The 16,264-nt window shown below is 50.0% G+C and overlaps 1 protein-coding gene across 1 annotated transcript in view; it reads right to left on the bottom strand.

Annotated features, from left to right (window-relative positions):
• ACO2 (aconitase 2) overlaps window positions 1-16,264 on the bottom strand; it is a 637,698-nt gene that overhangs the window by 120,708 nt on the left and 500,726 nt on the right. The window contains exon 15 of the mRNA XM_069652760.1: window positions 8,091-8,282. Within this exon, the coding sequence (XP_069508861.1) occupies window positions 8,091-8,282 (192 nt within the window). The remainder of the gene's footprint in view (window positions 1-8,090; window positions 8,283-16,264) is intronic.

Genomic DNA, 16,264 nt, shown 5'->3' with positions numbered 1-16,264 from the left:
GACGGCTGTCGTTGAACACCCAAGGCCTGAGCCGTCTTGGTGTCCACTTTGATGGCCTGCAGCGACTCGTCCACTGTCTTGCCGAACAGGTTGTTCCCGTCAAAGGCATTGTCCAGAACCTGGGTCTGCACGCCCTGGCGGAAGTCTGGCCTTGAGCAAGCCACGCCAGCGAAGGCAAACGCCATTGCCCATCTGGCGAAAGCCTGTGTCAGCGATGTCCGTGACCACCGTAATGGCGTGGTCCGAAGCCACCTCGCCTTGCTGTAGGATTTCCAGGGCCTCAGCCCTCTTGTCCAGGAGGAAGTCCAGCAGGGGTGCAATCTTAAACCACAGCTCCTCCCTGTCGTAGCATGCCACAATCGCGAGGGTGTTGGCCGCTTTAATGGTCGTCGCCAACGAGATGACCCGCCGTCTCATGGCGTCCAGTTTCTTCCCCTCGCCGTCTGGCAGGGATGTTTAAGTTGAAGCCGTCGCCCCCGCCACTTTCTTCTTGGCCGCCGCGAAGATGATCGAATCCGGGGACGACTGTGCCCTGAGGCACATGGGGCGGAGTCCCGGACCCAGTACTTTTTCTCGTACTCGTCTTACCAGGAGCTGTGGACGGGTTCTTCAGGAGCACCAGCCCCTCGTCCCAGATGTCATCCAGTAATGGGACAGAGGACAGTCTTCCTCTTGGCCTCCTGCCGTTGGTAGAGGATACCTTCCTTCTTCTGCTCTTCAGGGCAGAGCTGGAAGAGCTCAGATGCCCTGGCGATCATGGCGTGGAAGGAGCCGATTTCGTCTGGAGGGGAGGCCCGAGCGGCTGGTGATGGAAGGTCCATTCTGTCATCACCACCGTAGTCATCCATTCCAGTCGTCGCTGTTTCCGTTCCAGTCTCATCCCTCGGAGGAGGGGGAAGGAGGTGAAGGCTGGGAAGGAGGAGGGGGATGAGTTCTCCCCGCTTGGTCGGCGGGCTTCCTGATGGTCCAGGCTCCGCTGGACCATCCGCTGGGGGCAAGGGCAACCTTGTCCTCATCTCCGTACACAAGGCCTGAATAGCAATCAAGATCGCTCCCGAGTTGTCTTGTGGCATAGGCACCTGTTGCGACAGGAGCGACGATTGGGAGTAGGATCCTCCGCCCCCTCCATGGCCCGTGGTTCATCGGCTGAAAAGAGGGTTCCCTCCACAATGGCAGGGAAACTCTAGGCCCAGAGGTCGTCTCCACTGGGATAGCCTCCGCAGGCTTCGCCAGGGCCGCCACGACTCCCTCGATCGAGGCCTTAGCCGGCTGAATCAGGGCCTTCGCGACTTTGGGTGCTCCTGAGGCCTTCACCTTGGGGGGAGGGTCACCGCCTCACTCCTCCTCAGCTGTCTGTCGGGATCGGCCGGGACTTCTCCCGAAGCTTACCCGGGTTCTCAGATTTCCTCTTCCCCGTGCCAGAGCGTTGGCTCGTGGTTGATGGCATCGGTGATAATGCACCCTGCCTGGCAGCAGGGGAGCCCGACCAATCAGCGCTCCCGGTGCCTGCGGACTCGCAGTGCTTTGGCTTTTGTTGGGCCCCCGTCGCCGGAGCGCCCTCAAAAGGTCTCAGAAGACCGCTCGGACTTCTTACTCTTCTCACCTGCTGCTGGGCTCTTCCCCTCCAGCCAGTTGACGAGTCGAGTAAGACTATCCCTCATTGTGCATTCGGACATGTTCTTACAAAATGCACAGTCCTTCTCCACATGCGATTTGTCATCGTGAACGCAGCAGAGGCACCGAGAGTGCTCATCCTCCTTAAAGAGGTTCTGTAGCCCGCATCCAGGGCAGCTCCTGAACAGCTTGGATCCAACAGGTGTCATGCTTCCTTTGGAAACAAAATACACCAATGAATAGGTTCAAGGGTATCCTGGGCCATGACCACGCGGGGTAGGCCTCAAAGATCTTCTGGAATCCTCCGAGAAGTGGAAACACGACGAAAAGATGCCCTTGAGGGGCGTAGAAAGTTCCGAAAACGGGTCCCCGTTAATCGGAAGTGGAGTCGGTGGAGCGTGAGGCTCAATTGACCGAAAATATAAGAGTAAACTCTTCGATAAAACGCAACACACAGTAAAAGCTCGAGGGCAGTCATTGGCTGGGGGCAGTATGACCCAGAGACCAGTGATTGGTTACTAGTAGAAAGACAGTTCAGAAACAAAACTGAAACTGATTTTTTCTTTACCGAGGATTCCCAGCCCGACGACGAGGAATATTCATGAGCATGTGAATCCATGCCAGACTCCATGCTTGAGAAATGCCCTTACTGTTCTAGTTAGTGAAGTCACCTCAGGGTGTAAGAAGTGTGTAAAAGCTTGGTCATTATACTGGAAAAGTATTTTAAAGTGCATTTGATTATATATTGCCTCTTTTTAAAGAATGCTTATTTAAAAACTGCTGTTAAATAGAACTAAAACCTTTAGTGGAAGTGTTACTTGGTTACTTGTATTTGCTTAGTTCATTGCTACAGCTCTATAACTCACATTTACCCCTCTTGAGATGAGCCTGGCTGCTCAGTCACACTACCAACTTGTGTAGTACAGGCCTATACCAAAAGGTGGGTTACCCAATACCAAGAGGACAAGGCTGGTTTAGTCTCCCACAGAGTTACTACATCAATTTTTGTTCAACAGCTACCAATAAGGGCTACTCAAAATGTGGCTACTAATGGGGTAAACCTACAAGCACCCCCATTTCCCACCTATGCCCCAAACACAATGTAGGGTGACAGTCACCCGTTGGCTAAACAATAATACCTGTCCTGGGAGCCCTATGGGCTTTCCTACAAACGCATACAAAGAAAGGTTTGCAGCGGCAGGGGTACTTCAGAAGTTAAAGTTCCTGACCACAAAAAAGTCAAATGTTCAGGAAACCAAAGGGCGAAAAAAAATGCAAAACACTCGAGTTACCATAAAATGAGTTAACAGAGCCCCCAAAAATGAAATTAAGCCCCAAACTCTACCCAAATGGATTACCACTAACCGAAGCATACACTTTACATGTATGGGAAACTCGGGCCGGTGGAAACAAGCCCCACATCACAGCCATCCATATAAACATTTTAGGGCAACCCAACCGGTGGTAAGTGCGGAACAAGTTACTTACCTGTAACTGTTGTACTCCAGCATGGGTCTGGCATGGATTCACATGCTCATGAATATTCCCCGTCAGGCCAGGAATCCTCGGTATAGAAAAAATCAGTTTCAGTTTTGTTTCTGATCTGTCTCTCTCAGTAGTAACCAATCACTGGTCTCTGGGTCATACTGCCCTCTCCCTAAACCCCGCCCCTGGCAGCCATCCTCAGATTTGGTTGCACGTGAAGTGGCAGTATGACCAAGTGAAGAGCCGCAGAGGGGTAGGTGGGAGGGTTCGCATGTGAATCAATGCCAGACCCATGCTGGAGAACAACAGTTACAGGTAAGTAACTTGTTCCTTCTCCAGCATGGGGTCTGGCATGGATTCACATGCTCATGAATATAAGAATACATAGCAGTATAGACATGCACAACCACGGGAGGTGGCAAAAGGCTCAATATCAAGCAATACAACAACTCAACATTAAGCAACTCTTACCTCCATATCAGGCTCACCTTAGGCGAACAGGTTGCGCAGCACTGCCTGGCCGACTCTGGACTCCTCCCTGGAATCCCGGTCGACGCAGTAGAATCTCGTGAAGGTGTGCGTCGACCTCCACATAGCAGCCCTGCAGATGTCGAGCAGGGGCACACCAGACAGGAACGCAGTGGTAGCAGCGATCGCTCTGGTCGAATGGGCCCTCGGACGGCCTGGCAACGGTCGGTTTGCCAACCGGTGACAGTGCATGATGCAGCTGGAGAGCCATCTGGAAATGGAAGTCTTCAAGAGAGCCTTCCCTTGATTCACAGGTCCAAAGTTCACAAACAGCTGTGATGTCTTGCGAAAACTCTGTGTGGTCCACGTACAACTTCAGCGCTCTAGCTACATCCAGCGAGTGCAGAGTCCTCTCAGGCGACGGGAAGAAAAATGGCAACACCAAAGGCTCGTTGAGGTGGCAGTCCGACGGCACCTTGGGCATGAAGGAGGGGTGCGTCTTCAGCACCACCCTCGTGTCGTGAAACGTCAAGTATGGAGGCTTGCAAGACAGGGCCTGGATCTCTCCCACTCGTCGTGCAGAGGTGATGGCCACGAGGAATGCTGTCTTCCACGACAAACTTCAAAGGCACTGAATGCATAGGCTCGAATGGGGCGCCCATGAGCCTAGTCAGCACCACGTTGCGCTCCCACGCCGGGGCCTGGGCCTTCACCGGCAGGAATGATCGGAACAGTCCTTTCATAAATTCCTTCACCAGTCCACGAGACCACAAGGACGCCCGTCCTGTAGTTCTGGTGTAACGTGAGACGGCAGCCAGATGTACCTTGATGGAAGCGTGAGATGGGCCAGCCTTGGCCAAAGACAATAGGTACGGCAATACTTGAGGGGCCACCCTCACAGGACTTAGAAGACCGCTCGGACTTCTTTTTCTTCTTCTCGCCTGGCGGGCTCTTACCTTCCAGCCAGTTGGCGAGACGGAGGTGGCGATCCTTCATGGTCCGCTCCGACATGTTCCCACAAAACGCGCAGTCCTTTTCCTTGTGCGTCTTGCCCTCATGGAGACAGAGGCATAACGAATGCTCTTCCTCCTTGAAAACGTTCTGAAGCTGGCATCCAGGGCAGGTCCTGAACAGCTTCCCTGGCGTCAAGCTCCCTTTCTCCTGGGCCATGTCCGGGGTAGGCCTCGGAACTTCTGGAATCCTCCAAAAGCGTAACTCGACGAAATCTTCACCCTTGAGGGGCGTAGTAACTCCGAAACGGATCCCCGTTGATCGGAAGTAGAAACGGTGGAGCTTGAGGCTCTATTTAACCGAAAAAATGAGAAAATCTGAAAAAATGCACGAAAACGCAGCAAAAGCTCGAGAGCTAAGCACGAGGACTCCCAACACTTGAACGTGCGGTAAAAATTGGAGGATGGCTGCCAGGGGCGGGGCTTAGGGAGAGGGCAGTCATTGGCTGGGGGCAGTATGACCCAGAGACCAGTGATTGGTTACTACTGAGAAAGAGATCAGAAACGAAACGGATACTGATTTTTTTCTATACCGAGGATTCCCGGCCTGACGACGGGGAATATTCACGAGCATGTGAATCCATGCCAGACCCCCTGCTGGAGAACACAAAAAACTTTCCAACCTTACTCATAATCAGGCACCCTTACTCCAATGTAGATCCAAAAACGAAAGCAGACCTTTTTAGATCTAGCTACTGAGGCCGCACAACTATGTCCATACATGGCTTTTGATGTATCGAGTGCTGGTTCACCTCTGCTGTGGGGTGCGGACATGGTCGGTAACATCCCACCAGCCCAAGCTTAGTCTTCCCCCAAAAAACGGCTGGGGGGAGAGGGGGAACGAAAGCCATCCACACCCTGCGGTTTATCCAGGGTGCAAATGGTTTATTGTATTGCCACTCGGGATACTGGCGGTACTTCTGAAAAGAAAAAAATAAAGAACAAATAGACAGCTGAGGAGCACAGGGACCGTAGCACAAAGCTCAAATCCAGCAAGTAAGTGGGGAAGAAGGGAGGCAGGAGGTGGGGGAAGGGGTATGGTTTGGTTTTGGAGGTATGGGGGGTCAGGAGGCAACAGGGAGAGGCCTCACTGTTCCCCTCCCTACATTTAAAAAATAAAAAGATAACAGCCCCACCCTGGGAAGGGCCTCAGGTGGCTGGAACCAGCAGGCAGACAATGTGTATTCTTCCCTGCTGTTCTGCCACCCGACAGGCTGAGCGCCCTTCCCCAGGTGTGAATGTTCAAGAACACACTTAGCAGAAACAGTGTCAATAAATCACATTAGGTTTTTCTTTTAACCAAATGTCAGCGTTGTCGAACATTGCTTTATTCCAAACTCTTTTCTGTCATTGGATTGAAAACTTGCGTCAGAATACCTATTTTGGGGATTCTAGGATCCTTTTTTGGGCATGCAACATATTACTCACCGTCCCTACTCGTGAATTTTATTGACAGACTTTTTTTGTGGCCAGAGGGACTTCACTTGAAGGCCCCTTATGCCCGTTTTAGCCTTATATACAAAAAGGTATATGGCATTGGGTTGCCCCCAAGGCATCCAGTACCAGGTGTGCCTATCTGGCGCCAGAGTTTTGCCCTAGTGAGATTTATTTTACTCTACAAAGGTCTAAGGGAGTAGGTTGGCGCAGTTCCCCTATGCATTACGATACCTGTAGTCCAGTTTTTATAATTGTGGCATTATGGATTTCCATCATGGGCCCAAGTTGTCATGCAGCGGCGTGTCGTGTGGTGCAAGCCTTCTGCGGTGTGCAGGTCAGCCATATACAGAACTATGGCAGGGCATGCATTATATTTACCATATAGATACCAAGGATCTAGGTTTGATGTCCTAAGCAGCTCTACTGTTCTGCTGGACCATGTCATCATGGGTGGAGCCCAGGAAACTAGCATAACAGCGGTTTACTGCGATGTCGCCATCACAGGTCAACTGTAAATTTAGGGTCAGCTGTTGCTTTTAGTTCCGGTACAACTCTTCCAACACCTGGGCGGATGGCAGTGAGGCACCAATATGACATGCATACAGTCCATATGGACACTTAGGAGGGGGGGGGGGCCTGCTGGAGAGAATCTTGCCTTGGTCGCATTTTCCTTTGCTGTGGTGGGCAAGGAGATGTGATGTAGTGCATAGTGTAGGATTGGATCAAGCGCCTGACCAAGCACCATGGAGCAGGTGGGAGCCAACATGTCACGTCACATTCCCACAGCGTGCTGGAAAAAGTGACCAAAGAGTCCAGCACAGTCAAGCTTCCACCGATCCTGCTCTCTAAATCTGCCAGTAAGAATGTAAGAAGCTCAGCTGTGGTCTCCCTGCTCAGGTGTAATTAGCTGCCATTTGAGTGCCCAGGGTGATGGACTGAGTCTGGGAATGGGCGCTCTCCTTGCACTGTGCCTCCTCCACCTTTGTGCATACTGTAGAATATGATGTTACTGCTGCGCACGCCTCTGCAGCTTAATCAACAATAGGTTCTGGAGCTCAACATTTTCTAGTACTAGTGGCCGCAAGGTGTTTGGAAGTGCTGGAGGAAGCTGTAGCCCTTCAATACCCCATCCTTTTCAGGGCTTACAGCCTGCACTTGTGGGTTGAGTTTCGTGATCTTAACACCTTTACCTCGACCTCTTGAATGGAGCAAACTGCAGTGTTTTGGGTGAAATTACTGCTGGTTTGTGGCAGTATTTCAGCAGTATGTTGATAATACAGTGGAATTTGCATTCTATTATGGTGCCAATTCCAACAGTGGATTTTGAGCAAATTCTTGTTGCCAATTCCTTCAGCAGAATTAGCACATACTGTGGGTTACCTATAACGGCTGAACAGTAAAAGTGGCTGTAATTCTGTTAATCAATTTTTCACTATTATGCCCTACTCGTAACATGACCCTAGTTGCCTTGCATGTAAAGCATCAAGATATGGTATGAAGCACATTTAAAAAATACACCAATACATTTTTTTTAGAAAATCAGAACATTTACATACTTGAAAATTAATAATGAACTCCTTCAATGGGTTTCCACGTAAAAAGTGCTCTCAAAGAAAAAACAGGATTAAAAATATCACCCAAAATGTATAATGTCAAAATAAATGTAAAAGCAATAAGCAAGTACGGCTTTGTGGAGATTTCCCAATTACAAATGACTAACGTTTAGACAAGCATTACCAGGCACAGCGACTGAAGTCCTTTTCGAGCCAGAGCCTGCCCTTTAAAAATGGGCAAGATCCAAATCTAGCAGTTAGGTGGAGGTTAAATCCCACTCCAGGGAGTAGCTGATCAATCCCACAAAGCGACAACAACCCACAAGCAGTCCCTGATTAATGACTGAAAATCCAGTCTTTACCTTGTAAAGCATCTACATGCATGTTGGGCACCATACACCCTTGTAAGCAAACCTGTGGTGGATGGGACCCCATCCTCCAATAATCGTAATGGCCACACGATTGGAAAGAAACAATTTACACTGTTGCGTTAAGTTATGTGCAAGTAAGTGCAGGCCCTCACCTTGTAGAAACGTGCAGTATCTGGTACAGATCCATATTCCTGAGTGACAGCATTCTTCACAGAGTTAGCCTTGTTGTTTTCAATGTTGATGGCTCCAATAAGTAAATTGTTCGATATGTTGTCCAGATGGCCACGGAATTTGAGCCATGGGCCGGCAGCAGAAATGTGATCAGTGGTGCACTTCCCCTTCACCTGCAGCAGCACAAGGCAAAATATTTAAACAAAAGATTGCCTTCTGGACTTTAACACCTCAAACAAAAACAAATTGACATCATTATAGAATATAATATGACCTTGATTAACCCTTTGTTGCCCTAAATTAGAAATGCCATCAAACAGCCAATGCCACGTAAGACTTGTTCACTTAGCTAGAGAAAACATGCCCTATGCTTACACAAGACCCTAAGGATGTTGGCTTAAGTAGGCCTCAGACATTATGACAGTTGGCTTGGTTAGGATTAGCTAGTTAGTGTGGTCAAACAAAATAAGGTTAAGCCCTCTAAAAGGGGAGCAGTGTAGATGAGAATGCAGGTTAATTTTGTTTTAAGGCAGTTATTGTACAACCCTCGGAGAGATCTACAATCACTGATCTTAATGTCCAACACACCTGACTAGAAAGAAAGCCCAACATCCAGCCTCTAGTGGTAGTTGACTGATTAGAACAAGTTACTTAACCCATGGAAACATTCTTTCGATTGGATGTTCCTCCCACGTATTCCTCATTTTATGATAATTATCCTTCCAGCTTCATCTGCTCCAGAATTTGTTTGACAGGGGGAGCGGTGTGCCGTCTCGTCGATGTCCCTTGAGGGCCTCCACTTGACTGTCGACGTCATCATCATAAGTAGCGCAAGCAGCACCGGTTGGCTTCAGTTCTGTTTTTCCTCCTCCTGAAGAGAAATGATCAGGCATACCATAGACCGTAGGCTCCAAGAAAGCGTAAAGTGTAAGAGCACGTAATTGTAGGGACTCTGGGAGGGGCGATGAGGAATACGTGGGAAGAACCAATGAAAAGAAAGTTACCATGGTTAAGTAACTTGTTCTTCGAATGGATTGTATCCTCCCACGTCTTCCTCATCTTATGATAGACTCCCAAAGCATTAATAATTTGGTGGTGGGAATATGAATTCTATTTTAATCATGGACCAAATGAAGGACCGCTTTTGCAAATGGTCCTCCGTGACTGAAAATTGAATTCAGGCAGTAATGTCTCACAAAAGTGTGACCAGTTGACCAAGTGGCCGCTGAACATATGTCTGATTGGGACACCTCTTACGAGCAGCAGAGGTTGCCATGCCCCTTGTGGAATATGCTTCAAAGCCATCTGGCAGATCCTTGGCCGCTAATTTGTAACATTCACTAATAGCCAGGATGAGCCATCTAGATATGGTTTGTTTTTTTAACAGCTAGACCCAATTTAAGGCCAGTAGAGCCAATGAATAATTGGTCATTTTAGCGAAATGTATGGAACAAGTTACTAACCAGTTTTTCTCCAGCATGGGTCTGGCATGGATTCACATGCTCATGAACATTCCCCGTCGTCAGGCCGGGAATCCTCCGTAAAAGAAAAATGTTTCACTTACAAACTGTCTTTCTCCTATAAACCAATCACTGAGCTCTGGGTCATACTGCCCCCAGCCAGTGACTGCCCTCTCCCTAAACCCATCCTCTGGCGGACATCTTCAGACTTGGTAGCACGTAAAGTGGCAGTATGACCAAGAGGGACTTACAGGTAAGTAACTTGTTCCTTCTCCAGCATGGCGTCTGGCATGGATTCACATGCTCATGAATAAAGAATACATAGCAGTGCATCATACACTACCACGGGAGGTGGCAAGGCTCAACAGAAGCAATTACTCTTACCTCCGAAACAGGCTCACCTTCAAGAAAACATGTTGCGTAGCACTGCTTGGCCGACCTTGGACTCCTCTCTGGAATCCCTGTCGACGCAGTAGAATTTTGTGAAGGTGTGCGTGGACCTCCACGTAGCAGCCCTGCAGGTGTCCAGCATAGGCACACCAGACAGGAATGCAGTCGTCGCAGCGATCGCTTTGGTGGAATGGGCTCTCGGAAGGCCGGGCAGCGGTCGGTTTGCCAACTGGTGACAGTGCGTGATGTAGCCGGAAAGTCACCTGGAAATTGAAGCCTTGGAGAGGCCTTCCCATGGTTCACAGGACCAAAGTTCACGAAAAGCTGAGATGTCTACCAGAAATTCTTCATGCGTGGCACAGAACTCCAGAGCATGCGTCACATCCAGGGAGTACAGAGTGCTTTTAGCCGGTGATGAAGGCGCTGGAAAAAACACATGCAACACCAAAGGTTTGTTGAGATGGAATTCAGACGGAACCTTTGGCATGAAGGAAGGGTGCGTCCTCAGCACCACCCTTGTGTCGTGGAAAGTCAGATAGGGCTGCTTGCAAGATAGTGCCTGGATCTCACCTACCCTCCTGGCAGAAGTGATGGCCACGAGAAAAGCCGTTTTCCACAAAAGGAACTCGAGGGGCTTGACGCATAGGCTCGAATGGGTCCCCCCCATGAGCCTTGTCCGCACCACGTCGAGTTCCCACACTGGGGCCGGGGCATGCACCGGTGGGAACGAAACAGTTCTTGAAGTAGTCCTTGACTAGACGGTGTGACCAAAGAAGACCGTCCCAGAGTCCTTGTGTAGCAGGAGATAGCCGCCAGATACACTTTGATGGAGGCGTGCACCAGCCCAGCCTTGGCCAAGGACAACAAATACGGAACGATCTGCAGGTCGTGACCCTCAGAAGGTTGATCTGTGTCCAGCACCACGTTGGGAAGCGCTTCTACTTGTGGCTGTAGGACTAGTCGATTATGCTCTGGCCCTGGCAAGGACCTCCCTGCAGTCCGCCGGCAGCTCGTACCCACCAAACTCTAAGGCTGCAGGAGCCAAGCTATCGGGTTCAGTGATCCTGGGTCGTGATGTAGGATTACGCCTCCTGTGGTGAGCCGATCCATGACCACTGGCAGCTTGACTGGAGGTGACGTAGATAGGCGGAGAAGGTCCGGGTACCAAATCTGCCTTGGCCAGGCCAGGGTGACGAGGATCATCCCGCATCTGCAACGTTAGAGTTGATTGATGAGTCACAGCAGGCGATGCAACAGAGGGAACGCGTACAGGAACAGGCCTTCCCACAGGAAGGAAAACTCGTCCCCCATGCTCCTCGGCTGGTGGATCTGCTGGTGAACCTCTGGCACTTGGAGTTCACTGCCGCAAACAAAATGACCGGGGACTGCACCACTTGATCCTGCCGAAGCTCCCACTCGTGGCAAGAGCACATCTCCCTGCTGAGGGAGTTGGCGATTGTGTTCTTGACTGCCGTCAGGTGAAACGGAACAAGGAAGGAACATTCCCCTGGGCGACGTGCCAGTGCCACAAATGTGCCTCTCTGGAAAGCGCTGGGGACCTGGTGCCCCCTTGCTTCCTGATGTAGAACATTGTGGTGGTATGGTCTGTGAAGACCCTCACCACCTTGCCCTTGAGGGACAGAAGGAACAACTTGCTGGCCCAGAACACTGCTCGTAGCTCCAGGAAATTGACGTGGAGCTCCCTTTCCTCCGTTAGCCACAGGCCTCTGCCGTGGAGACATCTGGTGTGGGCTCCCTAGCCCTCCAGGGTAGCATTCGTGGTGATCGTATCCTGGTGTGGGGGGGCTCTGAAAGTGCCTGCCCCCACTGATATTGGTGCTCAGGCCCCACCACTTTATCGCTTGAGGAACTCGTTGTCAAGAACAATCTCGTCTGCGAAGCTTCCTGTCATGACCCTTGCCCCTGGCCCTCACTGGCAAGTCAGCCTTCCAGTTAGGGCCAGGTCAAAGGCCTTAAAACCTCATCCGAGACACTCTTGGAGTCAGTCCTGGCGCCTTTGGCGTCAGGCTCACAACCATCATGAAGACCAACATTAGAATGGGACTATTTACTTGGGATGATTTAACTTGGGGGGAGTTCAGCCAACATGGAGGCACACACATCTCAGTTACAAGGAACTGAGCTATGCGGTCTAGTCTTTTGGGTGTGGCAAGCCTGGGACTACTTTACCTGGACTACTTTGGGTGTGGCAGGCATGGGACTATTTTACCTGCACTACTTTACCTGAGACTATTTAAACTGCACTCAAACAGCAGAACATGCTTTGCGTTATTCTGCTGTGGGCAGCGTAACGCTCACCGTGACCAGTTCTTTGATGCCAGCTTACCTGAAACCAAGGACCTGCAGAGTGAGAAAGAACACTACGAAACTTACCTGGAACAGTATCCCGTCTTCAATCCATCGCCGACTTCAGTTCCACTCACCTGAAGGTACGAACTCCATCATCGATTATTTTTCGACCTAAGAGGCACATAAGAATTGCATATAAAGACTGTAAAGCAGCAAACCTACGGAGTCGCAGCAGGCCTGGATTCCCACAGGGGGGCTTGCACCAGTGAAGTAACTTGGTCGCTGCTCGCCCCCCCACATCTACACGCCCTTGCCACGAGGAGGAGGATTGAGAATCCACCTTTTACAATATTAAGGTGAAGAGAGGGCCCAAGGGGGAGGAAGGAGTTGAGGCCAAGGGAGGTGGGAAAACCGACGATCTGGTATTGAATCCAGCTCTCCTATATTGCAGACCCATCTTTAACCAGAGGCCTTACCAGGGGGCCGGGAGAGGGTTAGAGAGTGCAAATCATCCAACCAGGGTTGGGTGGCGCCCCCGTGGATACCAGGTAAGCGCAACACTTCCGGACTCCTGGACCCACCAAGCATCCAGAAATTCCTGAAGGGGTCGGATCTGCAACCTGCAGAGCCTGATCAGGTACATAAACGACATGTCCAGCAGCTACTTGATGGTCTGTACCGTGGCGGTCTACAGTGTCAACAGCCGTTGCACCTTGCCCAGAATGGCCGCTATGTGTTCTTCCCAGGGGGCCGCCAGGCAGGAGACCGTGTTGAGCCTGGAGCCTAAGCCCAGCCTGTTCTGCAATAGTATCAAGCAGGATTTTGGATAGTTCACCGACAACCCCAGGTCCGTTAGCAGCTGGATGGTCCTCTGTGTGCGACAGCAATCTCTCTGGACTTGTCCCTGGTGAGCCATTCGTCGAGGTACGGGCACAAATGTATCACTTGTAGACGTAGATGGGCCGCCACTGGTGCAAGGTACTTTGTAAAAACCTGGGCGCTGACTTCAGTCCAAAGGGAAGTGCCTTGAATTGGTAGTGCCTTTCCTGTACGACGAAGCGCAGGAACCTCTGATGCTTCTCGTGAATGGGGACGTGGAAGTAAGCGTCCTCCAGATCCAGCGACGTCAGTAAGTCGCCTTCCTCCAGTTGGCCGAGCACGTGCTGCAACGTGACCCTCCTGAATTTTTGGGACTTGAGGTACTTGTTGAGTTGCTGTAACTCGAGAAAGGGCCTCCAGCCCCCGGTCTTTTTTTTACTAAGTATCTGGAGTAGATTCCAGAGCCCCGGAGTCGCTCGGAAACCAACTCGATCGCCCCTTTTCTTAACATGGACCGTACTTCCTGCAGGAGCTGCGGGATGTGCTGCTCCTGCCGGGCCATCGGTGGTATCCGTGGACACTTCTGCTGGAATTCTAGAGTGTACATGGGCGAGAGCGTCCAGCACCCATCGGTCGGTGGAGAGGTTTTTCCACACACTGATTAAGCCCGCCAGCTGGCCTCCCACCAGGGTGCATGGGTGGGGGCCAGACTTCCTGGCGGGTTGAATCCTGCTTTGGCAAAATGCGTGCCGCCGTGGGAGTGACAACAGCGGCCACCTCCAAAAGCCTTGGAACGACCCATGTAGGCCTACACGCGTCGTGGAACAGGAGGGTTGGCGGTACGAGGACAAGCCTCTGACGAAACCCTTAGACGACCTGCCGGATTTCCCTCCGGAGGCACGAAAGGAAGGACAATGTTGCAGCGTGCCCAGGGCACGGGCAGTCTGTCGGTCTTGATGGCTTGCAACGATTCGTTGACAAGACTTCCCAAAGATTGTCCCCGTCGAAAGACATGTCAGGACCTTCATCTGAACTTCCTGCCTAAAGTTCTTTGTTAGGGAGAATTCTCAAAATGTGCCAATTCCTCTCTACCTAAGAGACCCCCAGCTCTTTTGCTGATCTTTGGGACTCTAATTTTAATTGTTTGTTTTCTGTGTTCATTGTCTTTAGTTATGGAGTATTAACCAACTCCATAGGCATCTTTTTTATTTGTGTCACAGCACCGTCAGAGCAGTGACACAAGGATGTCTTAGACTTCCCAAACGTTTAAATCCCTTCTCTGGGATAAACAACTGTTTCCCAGATAATGTAAAGTGAAATTGACTTTACTAGTCTTTTCCAAATTCATAGACCCAGCACGCACCATCTTACAATGGAGTGCTGGAGGGGTTACATAGTATCCTCTGTGTCTAAACACTCATGTAGCAGTCAAATGCTAACCTTTCCTATTGCAAAAGATGGTGGCAGTGGTTTTACAATGAACTACCATGATTTTTCCCAACCGTGAACACCAGTAGCTAAAAATCACGGAAGCCATGTTTTTCAAGACGGCACCTTAAGCCCCTTTGTTTAAATGGGTCCCGGTCATCTTTTTTCACCATTTCTTTTTGGAAAGATCCTTCTAGCATTTGTCTCTGCGTGCCCTACCAGGTTTGGTCCCTTTGTTCGTGTGCTTTTGGCGGGCTTCAGGACTGAAGTCTGCCCTTGGCGTCCGAGTGTCTGGGGTAGGCAAGAAGTGAGGGAGGTGCCCGAAACTCAGTGCTTAGTCTCCTAGGAGACCCAAATGCACTCTGGCAGTATTAGCTGGCTGGCTGTCCAGCAAGGACAGCCACCCTGCTAGGTGAGTGGCAGCTAGGCTGACATAAAAGTGAGAAAACCATTTAAAAGGAGAGTTGTGGACTGGAAGGCAGAGTCGACCACTGGAATGAAAGAACCGAAGATGAGCTGGAAGAGGACGGCTGCTGCAACCACTGGACCGTTGGTTTGCACAGTGAAGCCCTGATGCAGGTCTGAATTGCCAAACTCCATTTGACAGAGAAGCTCCTTCAAGGACAGCTTCTTCCTTTGAGTTGGTGGTACCAATCAACTCAAGACACCTGGATACCATTCTCAAGAATTGTTTGGTTTAACCATGGAAAGGGACACCAGTTGGTTTTCTTGAATCTACAGCTATTGGAACTGAAGTGACTCCATTTTGTTTGCACTCTTCAACGATCCCATGCAGTGCAAGAGTCCCAACGTCCTCCCTCTTGTCGCCACGACTGAGGCTCGGGAACTGCGAGATCTGTAGGAACTGCCAGGAACCACGACTTCAGCAACATTTGTTTTCTTCATACAAAGGTACTGTGCCAACCTGATTGAGAGAACGTCGCTCTCGTTGAGAAAGTTTGTGAAACTTTCCCAACTTGCAGGCCTAATCAGCTTCTGACCCCACACATGATTCTTTTTTGCCTAAACTACTTCGGAGAACATTTGCAAAGATTTTACCGTGGATACCAGAACTGCTCTTTCCTATCCAGAACACTAGCCCATTGACTTGAATTTAACTATTCTGGTGAACTGAAACCATTTGCACTGCCTAGAAAGTATATATGATCTATTCTACTTACTTTTGTCCTTTTTGCTCACCGTTAACTGAAAAACCATTTGGCACCTTTTTCAGGGGAGCTCAAACGGTCTCAGAAACTTAGATTTTTGTATTGAAGTGTATTGGACTATAATAAGTTTACTTCTAGTGAAATGTTTTATAAATGATCGTCTATGTGTAAATACATTAAGTGTTTTACCAAGAAATCTTGAGTATGACATGCATTACTTACCGAAAAGCATTTCTGATGATTGTATCTGCTTAGATTAACATGCTGTGCATATGGTCTGACATCCAGTGGTAACCGCGGAGTATTGCATCTTGTCTTTCGGGGAAGTCGGCATAGGCGTGTCAAACACTCCCTATTGTGACGTGTGTAGTACCCAAAATCCCTCACGCGCCAAGGTCCCTCCGATTGTATTTTTTCTGCCATGAGGGAGCCCAAGGCTATAGTGAGTGAGTACATGAAGAGAGAAAGTAGTAAGAAGTCTATGTTCCTTCCACCCTGAGCGGGGAGGCAGGGAGGGCGCAAGTGAATCTAAGCAGATACAATCATCAGAAATGCTTTTACGGTAAGTAATGCATGTCT

This window comes from Ambystoma mexicanum, chromosome 3p (genome assembly GCF_040938575.1).
Source record: "Ambystoma mexicanum isolate Mex_15411 chromosome 3p, UKY_AmexF1_1, whole genome shotgun sequence".
NCBI lineage: Eukaryota > Metazoa > Chordata > Amphibia > Caudata > Ambystomatidae > Ambystoma > Ambystoma mexicanum.
This window is presented reverse-complemented; position numbering and strand designations above follow the sequence as displayed.